Source organism: Vitis vinifera, chromosome 12 (assembly GCF_030704535.1).
Source record: "Vitis vinifera cultivar Pinot Noir 40024 chromosome 12, ASM3070453v1".
NCBI classification, from domain to species: Eukaryota; Viridiplantae; Streptophyta; class Magnoliopsida; order Vitales; family Vitaceae; genus Vitis; species Vitis vinifera.
In genome coordinates this window covers 21,015,909-21,032,913 of record NC_081816.1, presented here as the reverse complement: position 1 = coordinate 21,032,913, position 17,005 = coordinate 21,015,909, and the positions used below count along the sequence as shown (strand labels likewise).

At 30.6% G+C, this 17,005-nt stretch overlaps 1 protein-coding gene across 7 annotated transcripts; it reads left to right on the top strand.

Moving 5' to 3' along the window:
* The first annotated feature begins 9,448 nt into the window (after window positions 1-9,448).
* Window positions 9,449-15,274, top strand: LOC100246346 (probable leucine-rich repeat receptor-like protein kinase At1g35710). Of its 7 annotated transcripts, none has more exons than XM_010659343.3 (7): window positions 9,449-12,676; window positions 12,783-13,314; window positions 13,411-13,519; window positions 13,603-13,725; window positions 13,807-14,169; window positions 14,569-14,844; window positions 14,934-15,274. In XM_010659343.3, exons 1-2 carry the CDS (start codon window positions 9,481-9,483, stop codon window positions 13,178-13,180), a joined length of 3,594 nt encoding a protein of 1,197 aa, XP_010657645.1. In that variant the 5' UTR covers window positions 9,449-9,480; the 3' UTR covers window positions 13,181-13,314; window positions 13,411-13,519; window positions 13,603-13,725; window positions 13,807-14,169; window positions 14,569-14,844; window positions 14,934-15,274. The 7 variants fall into 7 exon arrangements, with proteins under 7 accessions (XP_010657645.1, XP_010657643.1, XP_010657642.1 ...); XM_010659341.3 differs by having other exon boundaries at window positions 13,807-14,214; XM_010659340.3 differs by having other exon boundaries at window positions 12,783-13,198; window positions 13,807-14,844.
* Window positions 15,275-17,005: the final 1,731 nt, after the last annotated feature.

The following is a 17,005-nucleotide window of genomic DNA, read 5'->3' as shown; positions in this document are numbered from 1 at the left end:
CCTTAAGAATTAAAAAAATATATAAATTATCTTCCAGGTTTCTTTGTAGTACTAATGATAAAAATATAATAATATTATTTTTACTATAATATTAAAAATATGAATAATAAAGTCCATAATAATTATAAAAATAATAAATAATATTAATAAGAATGATATTAATAATAACAAGAATAATTCTACTAATATCTAAACAATAATATTAATACCTCATAACAAAAATGAGTAAAAAAATTATAAAAGAAAAAAAAAGAAAGTAAAGTTGAATGGGAATAAGAGGAAAAGATAAAAGACGGTATAATTAGAATTATGAAATTGTCAACTTTTAAATCATTACTTGAGGACTAACATGAACTTGTAAACATGGTGATCCTTGAAAAGAATTATCACACATGACCTACCATTTTTGATGATTTGCCCAACTTTTTAAAGAAAAAAAATTAAATGGAGTTCACAATCGTATTAACAATTCAAGGATATCAAGTAAAAATATATTTGAAAGTCTTTTTAATAAAAATGCTTGAAAAATGTATTCTTTTTTTTTTTAACAAGAACAATTATTTGAAATTCAAATATTTTTCACGAGTTTTCTATAATGTCTTTTAGAAGTATTTATCAAGTCTTTATTTAAGAAGTACCCTCGATTGTTTTATAACTTTAAAATGATTACAATTTTTTTTTTCAAATGATTAATTTTTAGTAAAACATACTCTTTAAGAATTTGAAGTCATTTTTGGCCCTACTTTCCAAATGAGCTCTTAGTCAATTTATCACTTTATTTATTTTTCATTGGTAGTTAAAATATTACATCAAGTTTGACCAAGACTTTAAGACCCAATAAACATGGCCAATGATTTAGTCATGGAATTGAACTAAACCACAAATATTCAAAAATAAGTTTTCTGAATTAAATTGAGTGATATATTCAGTCATGAAACTTTTCTTTTTATTATTTCCTTCATATCTATAAGAAAAGTATAACATAAATTCTCTTTGACATATATGTATTTGAAAAAAAAACTCATCTTTTTTATTATTAAATCAATTAATAGGAAATGTTGTTATTATGTCCAATCCTTGATCTAAGTTTCACTTTTAATTAACTTGAAAATTGAATTAAAATAATGCAATATGATTTGAAAAAATTAACAAAATTTATATTTTGAACATGTCCTTTTTCACAATACCTATTATAAAAAGCACAAACCACTCTTAAATAGATGCATCTTTGCTCAACATTATGAAGTAAAAATCTTCAAGACGCAAAAGAAATTATTTGCAATTGACGTCTACCACTGATAACGTGCATACTAGGTATGGATTCCTTGAAAACAATTGTTGATAAAAATTAGAAATGCAATGACTTTTCCACACAATTGTTAACAAGAATTGGGAATGAAACCACTTCTTCACACAATTGTTGATATGAATTAAGAATGCAATGACTTTTCCACACAACTATTGACAAGAATTAGGAATGCAATGACTTTTCCACACAATTGTTGATATGAATTTGGAATGCAACAAATTTTCCACCCTATTTAAGACGGTAAAAGTCTTGACTAAAAACATGCCGTTGGAAAGGAAGCTTTATATATATTCATATCTAAATATGTAATTTTAATTAAGAAATAAGAAATCTTTTCAATTGATTTAGATTCCTAACATTAATAATGTTATTCCTTAAGCCTTGATACAATGTATTCAATTGCAATGACTTTTCCGCACAATTGTTGACAAGAATTAAGAATGCAATGACTTTTCCATACAACTATTGATATGAATTAGGAATGCAACAAATTTTCCACCCTGTTAAATACGATCAAAGTTTTGACTAAAAACATGCAATTGAAAAGAAAACTTAATATTCATATCTAAATATGTAATTTAAATTGACAAATAAGAAATCTTTTCATTTGATTTAGATTCCCATCATTAATAATGTTGTTCCTAAAGCCTTGATACAATGTATTCAAGCGCTACTTTTTATTTTAATACTAAGATTTAATAAATGAAGTTGTTATATACTTCACTCTAATTAGACCACTCACATAAATTAGGATCATTGACATATACCATTGATAATGTAAATATTAGATATACATTCTTTGAAAACAATTGTACAAAAGAATTAGGAATGCAATTACTTTTGCACACAATTGTTGATAAAAGTTAGGAATGCAACAACTTTTGCACACAATTGTTGATAAAAAAAATTAGGAATGCAATGACTTTTCCATCCTATCAAAGACAACAAAAGTCTTGATTAAAAACATGCAATTGGAAAGGGAACTTTATATTCATATGTAAATATGTAATTTTAATTGACAAATAAGAAATCTTTTTTAATAATAATAAATAGTACAAATAATTTTTTTAGTTTCTTAATTAATTCAAGACAAATCAATAATTTAATATACGCTAAAAATAAATGAAGTTTTCATATAATTCTACTTAAAGGAAAAAAAATTGTGTTTCGCTACAATATCATAGGAATTACTTTTAGGTAACATTTGTTTTTTAATATGAATTTCGACTATAACTTCATTTATTTAACTTAAATCTAATAGAGCTAGATGTATAACTTTGAATGATATATTTGCTTAAAGTGGTATCTAAATGTTCTTAAATGTCAAGTCTACTTTTTTTTTCATGCTATGAATATCTAAAAATTACTAATTAAAAATTGTTATCTATACAAAAATAATTATCATATTTGTTTTTATTTCATATAATTAAAAAAAATATTTCAAGACTAATAGTTTGAAAAAAAAATAGTAATAATTTCTTTTCCAAAATATTAACATGTGTTACAATAATAAATATTTTAAAAATTAGTAATTTAACAGTACCATCTTAAGAAATAATATTTATATATTTTTATTTGATATAATTAAAATAAGATAGTTGAGAAATAATGATTTTAGAAACCTAAACCAAATTAAAGAAAAAGTATAATCATTTTATTGCATGTTTCTAATTAAATACTTAAAAAAAAAAAAAAAATTCAGTCCCTTACAAGCCAATTCTTCATGAAGAATTGATGGGATCATTGGATGGGAAATATTGTGAAGCAAATATCTTGGAGTTCTTGACTCTTGGGAAGGAAGAAGTCAAATAAATTATTTACAACAATGGTAAAATAACCTATTTAGAAAATGAAATTCTATTTTATTTCTACTTGAAAACATGCCACCCTTCATTTGTACTATGCCTTGACATAGATGAAGTTTCAATACAAATTTTACCTTTTAAAAAGGGAAAAATAATAATCTAGGTTCCATCATTGTTATGGCTACTACTTAGCCTTAATGCAATGGATTCAATCCTCACTTTCTATTTTAATAGTAAGATTTAATACATGAAGCTCATATATACTTCACCTTGATTAGACCCCTCACGTAAACTAGGATAATTGATGGCTACCATTGATGATATGAATTTTGGGTCTAGATTATTTGAAAACAATTATTGATTAGAACTAGTAAAGCAATGACTTTTCCACTCTATTGAGAACAACAAAAGCCTTCAGTAGAAATGCGTGTAGTTGAAAAGAGAATTTTATGTTCATATCAACATCTGTAATTTTAATTGATAAGTAAGAAATCTCTTTTAATAATAATAAACAGTACAAGCAAATTTTATTAGTTATTAATTAATTCAAAACACATCCTTATTTGAATGCAGTCTGAAAATAAATAAAGTTTTCATAAGAAATCTACTTAGAGGAGAAAAGTTCCGCTACAATGGTGTGGTTATTATGTACTACTAGGTAACATTTATTTATTTTTTAATATGAATGTTAACTATAACTTCATTTATGTCATATCTAGGTGGATGACTTTGAATAATATATTTGTTTAAAGTGGTATCTAAATGTTCTTAAGTGTTAAGTTTATTATATTTGCTTTTATTTTATATAATTATGATAAAAATATTTCAAGACTAATAATTTGACAAAAAAATGGTAATGAACATATTTTCAAATATTTCAAACCATTAACATTTGTTAACATAAAAAAAAATATAGAAATGAGTAATTTAACAATATTGTGAAAATGATAATTATATATATTTTTATCTAATACAATTAAAATAAGATATTTGAGAACTAATAATTTTAGAAACCTAAACCAAATTAAAGAAGAAACGTAATCAACTTAGTAAATATTACATATTTCTAATTAAATATTTAAAAATATCAATTTCTTACGAGCCAATTCTTCATGAAGAATTGATGAGATGCAATTCCATGCATGATCTCAATTATTTTATGAGTAACAAATAAATCAATTTTTGTTTTTCAATTTCTTGACGCAAAATGAATATATATATATATATATCTTATGCAAAATCATAAGCCTACCAAAAAAATTTTCATGGCAGATTTTTTAATAATAAAATATGTGCCCAATTTTCTTTGCTCTCATTAAAGCTTATATTTATTAATTTTTGAGATTTTAGTATGGTTCGATGATCAATATGATCCCTACTTCTACAAAGTACACTAATAGGGAGTGCACTAACACTCAATAATCCACTAATCAAAAGAAGGTAAAAAGGTTACAATAGTGAATAGTCTCCTTCTCTTCTAAACTTTCACACGAAATCCTAAATTATGAGAGGGTTAAATATAACAACTATAGAGGAAAAGTCGTCCTTCAACAAATAAAAAGAAAATGTTAACAATTTGAGCTCGATTCCCCAATAGCATTTGCATAGTGCCATAAGACTAATAAAGGCTTCACAATCAAACAAAGATGACTTCAAGTTGGGCAAAGACTTTAAAATGAGTCAAGCATGAGTATTATTTTGGTTGTTTTTGGTATTTTGAACTTGATACTACTTATCAAAGTCATAAATGCATGCGAAACTATTGGCCAAGTTTTTTAAGATGATTTCAAGTTAGGCAAAGACTTTAAAATGGGTTAAGCATGAGCAATTATTTTGGTTGTTTTTGTTATTTGGAAGTCGACACTGCCTAGAAAAGTCATGATGCATGTGACAACTATTAGACAAGGTTTTTAAGATGATTTCAAGTTGGGCACAGACTTTAAAATGGGTTAAGCATGTTGTTTACGTTACCTATCAAAGTCATAAATATGTGTGAAACTATGGGACAAGTTTTTTAAGATGATTTCAAGTTAGGAAAATATTTTTAAATGAGTCAAGCATATGAGCAATTATTTTGGTCATTTTTGTTATTTGGAAGTCAACCCTACCTATCAAAGTCATGAGTGCATGTGAAAACTATGGAACAAGTTCTTTTTAATATGATTTCAAGTTGGGTAAAGACTTTAAAATGGGTCAAGCGTGAAATTAACATTACCTATCAAAGTCATGAATGCATGTGAAACAATGGGACAAGTTTTTTAAATATGATTTCAAGTTAAGCGAAGACTTTAAAATAGATCGAGCACAAACAATTATTTTGATTGTTTTTCTTATTTAGAAATCAACACTACTTATCAAATTCATAAATATATGTGAGAATTATGGGACAAGTTTTTTAAGATGATTTTAAGTTAGGCAAACACTTTAAAATGGCTCAAGCACGAACTTAACAACGGTGCCTATCAAATTCATAAGTACATGTGAAACTATGGGATAAGTTTTTAAGGTGATTTCAGGTTAGGCAAAGACTTTAAAAGTGGTCAAGCAAGAGCAATTATTTTGGTTGTTTTTTTTTTTATTTAGAAGCCGACACTACCTATCAAAGTCATGAACGCAAGTGAAAACTATGAGACAAGCTTTTTAAGATGATTTCAAGTTGGGCAAAGACTTTTAAATGGGTCAAGCACGAGCAATTATTTCAGTGGTTTTTGGGATTTTGAGTTGGTACCACATATCAAAGTCATGCATTCTATCAAAGTAATAAATGCATGTAAAACTATGAGACAAGTCTTTTAAGATGATTTGAAGTTGGCAAAAGACTTTAAAATGGGCCAAGCAAGAAGTTAACACTGCCTATCAAAGTTATGAATGCATGTGAAACTATAAGATAAGTTTTTTAAGATGATTTCAAGTTGGGCAAAAACATTAAAATGGGTCAAGCACAAAGTTAACACTACCCATCAAAGTCATGAATACATATGGAACTATGGGACAAGTTTTTTAAGATGATTTTAAGTTAGGCAAAGACTTTAAAATGGGTTAAGCACAAAGTTGACATGGCCTATCAAAGTAACAAATACATGTGAAACTATGAGACAAGTTTTTTAAAGATGATTTCAAGTTAGGCAAAGACTTTAAAATGGGTGAAGCGAGAGCAATTATTTTGGTTATTCGTATTATTTGAAAGTTGACACTATCTATCAAAGTCATGAATGTATGTGAAAACTACTTCAAGTTGGCCAAAGACTTTAAAATGGGTTAATCTTGCTCAATTATTTCGGTGGTTTTTGGTATTTTTAGTTGGTACCACATATCAAAGTCATGCATTCTATCAAAGTCATAAATGCATGTAAAACTATGAGACAAATTTTTTAAGATGATTTAAAGTTGTCAAAGACTTTAAAATGGGTCAAGTAGGAAGTTAACACTACCTATCAAAGTTATGAATGCATGCAAAACTATGGGATAAGTTTTTTATGATGATTTCAAGTTAGGCAAAGACATTAAAATGGGTCAAGCACGAAGTTGACACTACTTATCAAAGTCATGAATGCATGTGAAACTATGAGACAAGTTTTTTAAGATGATTTCAAGTTAGGCAAAGACTTTAAAATGGATCGAGTCATTTTTCTATTTTAGAAGCTGACACTACCTATGAAATTCATGACTGCATGTGAGAACTATGGAACAAGTTTTTTAAGATGATTTCAAGTTGGGAAAAGACTTTAAAATGGGTTAAGCACAAAGTTGGCATGGTCTATCAAAGTAAAAAACACATGTGAAAGTATGAGACAATTTTTTAAAGATGATTTCAAGTTGGGCAAAGACTTTAAAATAGGTAAGTAGGAGCAATTATTTTGGTCATTTTTGTTATTTGAAAGTCGACAATACCTATGAAAGTTATGAATGTATGTGAAAACTATGGTACAAGTTTTTTTAGGATGATTTCAAGTTGGGCAAAGAGTTAAAAATGGGTCAAGCACGAGTAATTATTTAAGTGGTTTTTGGTATTTTTGAGTTGGTACCACATATCAAAGTCATGCATTCTATCAAAGTCATAAATGCATCTAAAACTATGAGGCAAGTCTTTTAAGATGATTTGAAGTTGGCAACGACTTTGAATAATATATTTGCTTAAAGTGTATCTAAATGTTCTTAAATGTCAAGTCTACTTTTTTTTACATGCTACGAATATCTAAAAATTACTAATTAAATATCGTTATCTATACAAAAATAATTATCATATTTGTTTCTATTTTTTATAATTAAAAAAATATTTCCAGACTAATAGTTTGAAAAAAAAATAGTAATAATTTCTTTTCCAAAATATTAACATGTGTTACAATAATAAATATTTTAAAAATTAGTAATTTAACAGTACCATCTTAAGAAATAATAATTATATATTTTTAAAGAAAAAGTATATATAATCCTTTTATTGCATGTTTCTAATTAAATACTTAAAAAAAAAAAAAACCAGTCTCTTACAAGCCAATTCTTCATGAAGAATTGATGGGAATGATTGGATGGGAAATATTGTGAAGCGAATATCTTGGAGTTCTTGACTCTTGGGAAGGAAACAGTAAAAGAAATCATTTACAACAATGGTAAAATAACCTATTTATAAAATGAAATTCTATTTTATTTCTACTTGAAAGCATGCCACCCGTCATTTGTGCTATGCCTTGACATAGATGAAGTTTCAATACAAATTTTACCTTTTAAAAAGGGAAAAAAAAAAATCTAGGTTCCACCATTGTAATGGCTACTACTTAGCCTTAATACAATGGATTCAATCCTCACTTTCTATTTTAATAGTAAGATTTAATACATGAAGCTCATATATACTTCACCTTGATTAGACCCCTCACGTCAACTAGGATAATTGATGGCTACCATTGATGATATGAATATTGGGTCTAGATTCTTGAAAACAATTATTGATAAGAACAAGTAAACCAATGACTATTCCACTCTATTAAAAACAACAAAAAACTTGATTAGAAATGCATGTAGTTGAAAAGGGAATTTTATGTTCATATCAACATATGTAATTTTAATTGATAAGTAAGAAATCTCTTTTAATAATAATAAACAGTACAAGCAAATTTTACTAGTTACTAATTAATTCACAATACATCCTTATTTGAATGCAGTCTAAAAATAAATAAAGTTTTCATAAGAAGTCTACTTAGAGAAGAAAAGTTCAGCTACAATGGTGTGGTTATGTCGTACTACTAGGTAACATTTATTTATTTATTAATATGAATGTTAACTATAACTTCATTTATGTAATAGCTAGGTGGATGACTTTGAATAATATATTTGTTTAAAGTGGTATCTAAATGTTCTTAAGTGTTAAGTTTATTATATTTTCTTTTATTTTATATAATTATGATAAAAATATTTCAAGACTAATAATTTGACAAAAAAAAAATGGTAATGAACATATTTTCAAATATTTCAAACTATTAACATTTGTTAACCTAATAAAAAATTCTAGAAATGAGTAATTTAACAATATTGTGAAAATGATAATTATATATAGATTCTTATCTAATACAATTAAAATAAGATATTTGAGAACTAATAATTTTAGAAACCTAAACCTAAACCAAATTAAAGAAGAAATGTAATCAACTTAGTAAATATTACATATTTCTAATTAAATATTTAAAAATATCAAGTTCTTACAAGCCAATTCTTCATGAAGAATTGATGATATGCAATTCCATGCATGATCTCAATTATTTTATGAGTAACAAATAAATCAATTTTTGTTTTTCAATTTCTTGATGCAAAATGAATATATATATCTTATGCAAAACATAAGCCTACCAAAAAAAATTTCATGGCAGATTTTTTAATAATAAAATATGTACCCGATTCTCTTTGCTCTCATTAAAGCTTATATTTATTAATTTTTGAAAAAAAATATATATCAAGTGGCTAATATGAAGGCACATGTACAAGTAATGTTGCTCAAGTGGGCTTCCTATATCAACTAGGATATTGACATGGTCATATTTGATCCTTACTTCTTAGAAAGAATTGTAATTATTAATTTCAAACAAATTATATTTAAAAGTGAATGGAGTGAAAAATGAATATTCTTAATAATTTCATTTTAATTAAAAAATTAAGAGCATTTTGATAAAATAAAATAAAATAAGTGTGGAATTGAATTAATGTATATACTCTGATCCTTTTCAATTCCATTAATTGTAGACCAAGGAGGTAGTTGGATGTCAACACAAACCAATGGAAATATTGGATGTATCACATTTAAGCCTATAAATAAGTGTTTCATCTTCTTCCTTCCCTCCAAGTAAACCTCCTAATAACTTCATTTCTACCAATTCAACAATGACCCTTGAATATTCTTCATCCTACTCCTTACTCCCCCGACTCATCATCACTCCTTGCTTCTTCATATTTCTCCTTTTCCTTTTGTACTCAATATCATCATTCCATGTCACTTTTACATTTGCCTCTACACCTATCACTTCTTTTTCAAAAGTTGAACAAGATCAAGAAGCACTCGCTCTTCTAACATGGAAGGCCAGTCTTGATAATCAAACCCAATCTTTCCTCTTTTCTTGGTCTGGACGCAATTCTTGCCATCATTGGTTCGGAGTGACTTGTCACAGGTCAGGAAGTGTCTCCGATTTAGACCTTCAAAGTTGCGGTTTGAGAGGTACACTCCATAAACTCAATTTTTCATCACTTTCCAACCTCCTTACTCTTAATCTTTATAACAACTCCCTCTATGGAACCATTCCAATCAACATTGGCAATCTTTCCAAACTGATCATAGTTTTGGACTTTCGTTTCAATCATTTCATTGGTGTGATATCTGACCAATTTGGATTTCTAACATCTCTTAGCTTTCTAGCATTGTCTTCTAATAATTTCAAAGGCCCAATTCCTCCTTCCATAGGGAACTTGAGGAACTTAACCACATTGTACCTTAATTCAAACAACCTATCTGGTTCTATTCCTCAAGAAATTGGATTGTTGAGATCTCTTAATGTTATTGATTTGTCAACTAATAATCTCATTGGCTCAATCCCTCCTTCCATAGGTAATTTGAGGAACTTAACCACTTTGCTCCTTCCGAGAAACAAACTATCTGGTTTTATTCCTCAAGAAATTGGATTATTGAGATCTCTTACTGGTATTGATTTGTCAACTAACAATCTCATTGGTCCAATCCCTTCTTCCATAGGTAACTTGAGGAACTTAACCACTTTGTACCTTAATTCAAACAACCTATCTGATTCTATTCCTCAAGAAATTACATTGTTGAGATCTCTTAATTATCTAGTCTTGTCATATAACAATCTCAATGGTTCACTACCAACTTCCATAGAAAATTGGAAGAACTTAATTATTTTATACATTTATGGTAACCAACTTTCTGGCTCCATTCCTGAAGAAATTGGATTATTGACATCACTTGAGAATCTTGACTTGGCAAACAACAATCTTAGCGGTTCAATACCAGCTTCCTTAGGAAACTTGTCCAAGTTAAGCCTTTTATATCTTTATGGTAACAAACTTTCTGGATTCATCCCTCAAGAATTTGAGTTACTAAGATCTCTTATAGTTCTTGAGTTGGGAAGTAATAATCTCACTGGTCCAATCCCTTCTTTTGTAGGAAACTTGAGGAACTTAACCACTTTGTATCTTTCTCAAAATGACCTTTCTGGTTATATCCCTCGAGAAATCGGATTGTTGAGATTGCTTAATATTCTTGACTTATCATTTAACAATCTCAGTGGTTCAATACCAGCTTCTATAGGAAACTTGTCCAGCTTAACCACTTTGGCTCTTCATTCCAACAAACTCAGTGGTGCCATTCCCCGAGAAATGAATAATGTCACTCATTTGAAATCTTTGCAGATAGGTGAGAATAACTTCATTGGCCACCTACCACAAGAGATATGCCTTGGTAATGCTCTTGAAAAAGTTTCAGCCGCAAGGAACCATTTCACTGGTCCTATTCCAAAGAGCTTGAAAAATTGCACTAGCTTATTCAGAGTTAGGCTTGAAAAAAACCAACTTACTGGAGACATAGCCGAAAGTTTTGGTGTATACCCTAATCTAAATTATATTGATCTGAGCAATAACAATTTTTATGGTGAGCTTTCTGAGAAATGGGGGGAGTGCCACATGCTCACAAACCTGAACATCTCCAATAACAAAATTTCTGGTGCTATACCACCTCAACTTGGGAAAGCAATTCAACTGCAACAACTTGATCTCTCCTCAAATCATCTAATTGGGAAGATCCCAAAAGAATTGGGTATGCTTCCTTTACTGTTCAAGCTGTTGCTAGGCAACAACAAACTTTCAGGAAGTATTCCTCTGGAATTGGGAAACTTATCCGATCTTGAAATCCTTGACTTGGCATCAAACAACTTAAGCGGTCCAATTCCCAAGCAACTGGGAAACTTCTGGAAATTATGGTCCTTGAACATGAGCGAGAATAGATTTGTGGATAGCATTCCTGACGAAATTGGAAAGATGCATCATCTTCAAAGTCTCGATCTTAGTCAAAATATGCTGACAGGAGAGATGCCACCGCGGCTTGGAGAATTACAGAACCTGGAAACGTTGAATCTCTCCCACAACGGGCTATCTGGCACCATTCCACACACGTTTGATGATTTGAGAAGTTTGACAGTTGCTGATATATCCTACAATCAATTGGAAGGTCCTCTCCCCAACATCAATGCCTTTGCTCCATTTGAGGCATTCAAAAATAATAAAGGTCTGTGTGGTAATAATGTCACTCATCTCAAGCCATGTAGTGCTAGTCGAAAGAAGGCCAACAAGTTTTCTATTTTGATCATAATACTCCTCATTGTGAGCAGTCTATTGTTCTTATTTGCTTTTGTTATTGGCATTTTTTTTCTTTTCCAAAAATTGAGGAAGAGAAAAACCAAGTCTCCAAAAGCAGATGTTGAAGATCTATTTGCAATATGGGGCCATGATGGGGAATTGCTGTATGAACACATCATACAGGGGACCGACAATTTCAGTTCGAAGCAGTGTATTGGCACTGGAGGATATGGTACTGTTTACAAGGCTGAGTTGCCAACAGGTCGGGTTGTTGCTGTGAAAAAGCTTCACTCATCACAAGATGGAGATATGGCTGATTTGAAAGCTTTCAAAAGCGAGATTCATGCTTTAACACAGATAAGGCATCGCAATATCGTCAAGCTTTATGGCTTCAGTTTATTTGCAGAGAACTCATTTTTGGTTTATGAGTTTATGGAAAAGGGAAGCTTGCGAAGCATTCTAAGAAACGACGAAGAAGCAGAAAAATTAGATTGGATTGTGAGGCTAAACGTTGTTAAAGGCGTGGCTAAAGCTTTATCTTATATGCACCATGATTGCTCACCTCCTATAATTCATCGAGACATATCAAGTAACAATGTTTTGTTAGATTCAGAATATGAAGCTCATGTATCTGACTTTGGCACAGCTAGGCTTTTAAAGTCAGACTCATCTAATTGGACTTCATTTGCAGGAACTTTTGGTTATACTGCTCCAGGTACATTTTTCTTAGTGCCTTGATTATCTCTAAACGGCCTCTACACATCATATGTAACTTTTATACTTGCTTAGCAGAGCAGAGCATGATCTAATCTTCTTTGCAGAACTTGCATACTCAATGAAGGTGGATTATAAAACCGATGTTTATAGTTACGGTGTTGTAACATTGGAAGTAATTATGGGGAGGCATCCTGGAGAACTCATCTCATCCCTGTTATCATCAGCGTCCTCCTCATCTACATCACCATCAACTGCCGACCATTTCCTGTTGAATGATGTGATAGACCAGCGCCCCTCACCTCCTGTGAATCAAGTGGCAAAGGAAGTAGAGGTTGCAGTGAAGTTGGCATTTGCATGCTTGCGTGTTAATCCCCAATCTCGGCCAACTATGCAACAAGTTGCTCGAGCACTCTCAACACAGTGGCCACCATTGTCGAAACCGTTTTCCATGATTACATTGCTTGAGCTGCAGGATCATGGTCATGGGGGTGAAACTAGCTGAGGGTCCTCACTTCTCCATGTAAATTTGTTATCAATTGATTATTACTGTAAAAGCTTATATTGGGTGAAGTAAGAAGATTTATCAGGTCTGAGGAAGTTTCAGCAGATAAGGCATACTGTTATGACATCCATGGGGTGGGTGCAAGCATAATGTCTTGTTTGTACTTCTATTATAATATAAAACTACAATTATATTATTTTCCTAAGATATTTGAAGGGTGGAATGTGCAGGTGTACTACCGTGAAGAGACCCATTCTGTTCCTGTTGAGATGAAGAGGGGAAATGTGATGTCCTTGCAACCTTTGGAACATATTTTTGTTTGAAGGGTCCCTCAAGCAGGTAGTTCATTTGTATCTATATCAGCCAAAGAGTCCTATTTGATGACATTTATGTTAAAGAATGTGATTATTTTAAATTCCTAGTTGACGTGAGGGGTCTAATCAAGGTGAAGAGCCTGCTGAATATGAAGAGCCTGCTGGGGATGCACTTAAATTCAATCATCCAGAATTATTGATGTGTGTTAACAATTGCAGTTCGATCCTGAGGTGAATGATTTCATTAACATGAAAATCTCTTTTCCTCTGTCTCTCAATTTGTAATTGACCCGTAAATTGGTTGTGACGCAGGGCTGTCGTGGAGGAGCGTGGGAATGTCAGATGACTGTGTCTCTACTTCTGAGGCTGCCAAATAATCTGCATCACCGGATGCTTGGACAAGTTGATTTTATCAACGGGGGGCCTCCATGCCCGGTTTGATCAGCTTCTGCTCTGTTTTTTTACTCTATTCTAGGAGCTAAAACAAGGCTGCCATCTTCACAGGGTTTCTCTGGGATGAATCCATGTAACCAAAGTAACTGGAGTAAAGTCCAGGGTGAAATGATCCTGGCCTTCTTATCCTTTGCCGATTACTTTCAGCCAAGGTTCTTCCTGCTCGAGCATGTGAGGAACTTCATGTCTTTCAACAAAGGACAGGCATTCCGTCAAACTCTAGTATGGTAGAGCAGTCTATGAAGCATTCATCAGCATTATGACATTGTAAATTCCCCTCTTGGTCTTGAGCTATGGCCACAACTGTTGAGGGTTTTGCAGATTTTTCCAAAATTTTGTCTCTAACATTGAATCAGATCCCATCCTGTTGGGTCCCCCTGATGTAATTTTTCACAAAACTGGAAAACCCAGACAGGGTTTAGAATTTAGGAGGCCAGCAAAAGATGAGGATTGAACTGAATACGAGATGTATTGACTCCAATTGCAAAGCTGAAATTTGAACAGAGAATAGAGGATTTTACGTTCTAGACGTGAGGGGCTTATATCTAGGAAAATAAAGTGGGAGCTTCAGGTAATACTCTTTTAAGCCTGATATGGAAACTTTCTGTTTGTGTCTCACAGGATATACCTCTGGTGTCAGTAACTCTGGAGGTTTGAAGGCGCGTCATGGAGCCATGGGCCCAATTGCATGGGGCGTGCTCCTTCCAAGATACTTCAAGCATCATGATCCTCAATGGTTTTATCTTCATATCTTGATCCAGATTGTGAGTTTTCTTCTGGATTTTGCTACTGTTGTCGTAGGAAGGACACTCTACAATGGACTGGAGTCCGATCGCATTTGCAAATTCAAGATTCAGACCCCTCGAATCCTTAGTGCTTTTCCTTAGCATTCTTCAGGTTTGTTTTGGCTCGGGCTAGGCCTTTACTCGACATTAACTAAATATATTTCTTCAAGCATGCTGAAAACTAAGTTTACTTCTTCTCAGGTAATGGCATTGATTCTAAGTTTACTTCAGGTAATGCTGAAAACATCACTGGGTAGGGAGACTTGCTCTCTTCTTGGGAGCTCTGAATATTGTGATTGGACTTTTAGTGGCAGAAGCAGGCTCGGGGTGGAAAATACGATATGGGTTTCTTGTATCCTTCATTCTTGTGACAGTCACCGTTTTGAACGTATCCTTGGGGCTGCGGAGGTCCAAGAAGGCAAATGACTCCTGTTTTTGGATGTAATTAGGTTTTTTGTTCATGTGTCTGCACCTTTTTTAGGACCCTAACATGTAATCTTTTCATCTTTTTAATAGATCATTGAGAGTGATAATTTTCAAAACTGTTGAGATTACATTTTTTTTTGGATGCTTATCAGCATGAACTAAGAGTTTTTTGTTATTATCTCCCCTCAAAATGGGTGACAAACCATATTTTTTTGCTTAGACGAAACAAGTAACTCAAGAAGAAGATGATTCAAAGAGTAGATGAACATATTAAATAGAACTACTTCATACACTAACATAGTTCAATTTTGCCCCTTTGATAAAAAGAGCATTTAAGTAAAAACCTGATAAGGAGAGTAAATATATATTTAGGAATTGATGATATTTAACTAAAGATAATTAATGTCTATTTGAAAGTGTTTTTTGATTAAGAGCTTTTAGTTGAAGTGTTTCTCCAATAACATTTAACTTTGCAATTTTACATATATACTATTTATGTATGAACTTCTCTTAATTTTATAGATACCTTTTAAAACCGTAAGGGCCCTTTGAACTTAAAGCAAACAATATATTCATTGTTGGGAGCGAGTTTAGGACCCCTCTTAATATGCATTCTATTTTATTGTGGACTATAAATGATTAATTTGGTAGTCCTTCTAATGGTCCAAATACCGATTCCTTAAGACTTCCAAATGGAAAAAAGCATGTCTATTTTGTTCATAGGTGATCGGTCTCACTTATAGATGAACTAAGATAAGCATCGACAACAAACCATGCATTTGATTGAGAAAGAAGTAGAAGAAATGATAGCTAATTTGATTTTAAAATTTAACATGAATGATTTAAAAAATATTAAGAGAAATAATAAGGCTTATGTTCTAAGGATAAAAATTATGAAAGAAATGATAGAGTTAAAAAAGTTTACTTTTGACAAGGAAAAATAGTTAAAAGAATTTAATCCAAATAACGAATAAGGGAGGAATTTAAAATTTATAAACTTAAAAATTCAGTTTTAATTAATTTATATCTTAAATGATTTGAAAATAAAATTTATAACCTAAGCCACTTGATTTTTTTTTTTTTTCATTCATTGATACTTTAAAATGATATCAAGTTTGGTTAAAGATTTAAAATCCTATGAGGTATGGTCGGTCATCATTTTCATGAGTAATTGAATTTATCTAATTTTTTGTATTTATTATTTAGTCATTTTCTATTTTTTGGTGAATAGGTGTAAACTAAGTCAACCATTTAAAAGCTTAAGCTTCTTAAAGTGATTGAATTTTATTTATCTATTTAGTTATTCAATTTTTATTGTATTTATTTGTTTTAAACCTACAAAAAAAATCATAACATGAATTCTCTTTTATATGTATATAATTAAATCAAAATTTATTATCATTGTATGGAAACCATAACTTGTGTATTCAACCTTGACATGTTAAAATCAAGTACCACTTTCTTTGTTCTTTTATAAGATATTTAAAACTAAAATTTAATATATGGTGCATACACCTAGTTTACTTCAATAATACCACTTATATAACATTATTGTCACATGCATTCTTTATTCTTTTATCATATATTTAGCACTAATATTTAATAAATAGAGCCTATATATGGTTCACTTCAATTGGACCATTTACATCAATAGGATCTTTGACACAGGCCATCACTAACAATATGAACATATGGTGAAGAATCCTTGATAACAAATCATGACAAGAATTTAGCCATAAAGTGACTTTTTTACCCCATTAAACATGGCAAACATCTTAATTAAAGAGTGTACAACTGAAAAGGAAGTCTTATATTTATACATTAATATATATGTAAATTTCAATTAA

Bases quoted from the DNA above. Each gene is read 5' to 3' on its own strand.
- LOC100246346 (XM_010659340.3), top strand. From the start codon at position 9,481: ATGACCCTTGAATATTCTTCATCCTACTCCTTACTCCCCCGACTCATC. The intron at 12,677-12,782 runs GTACATTTTTCT...TCTTCTTTGCAG, and splicing joins TTTTGGTTATACTGCTCCAG to AACTTGCATACTCAATGAAG.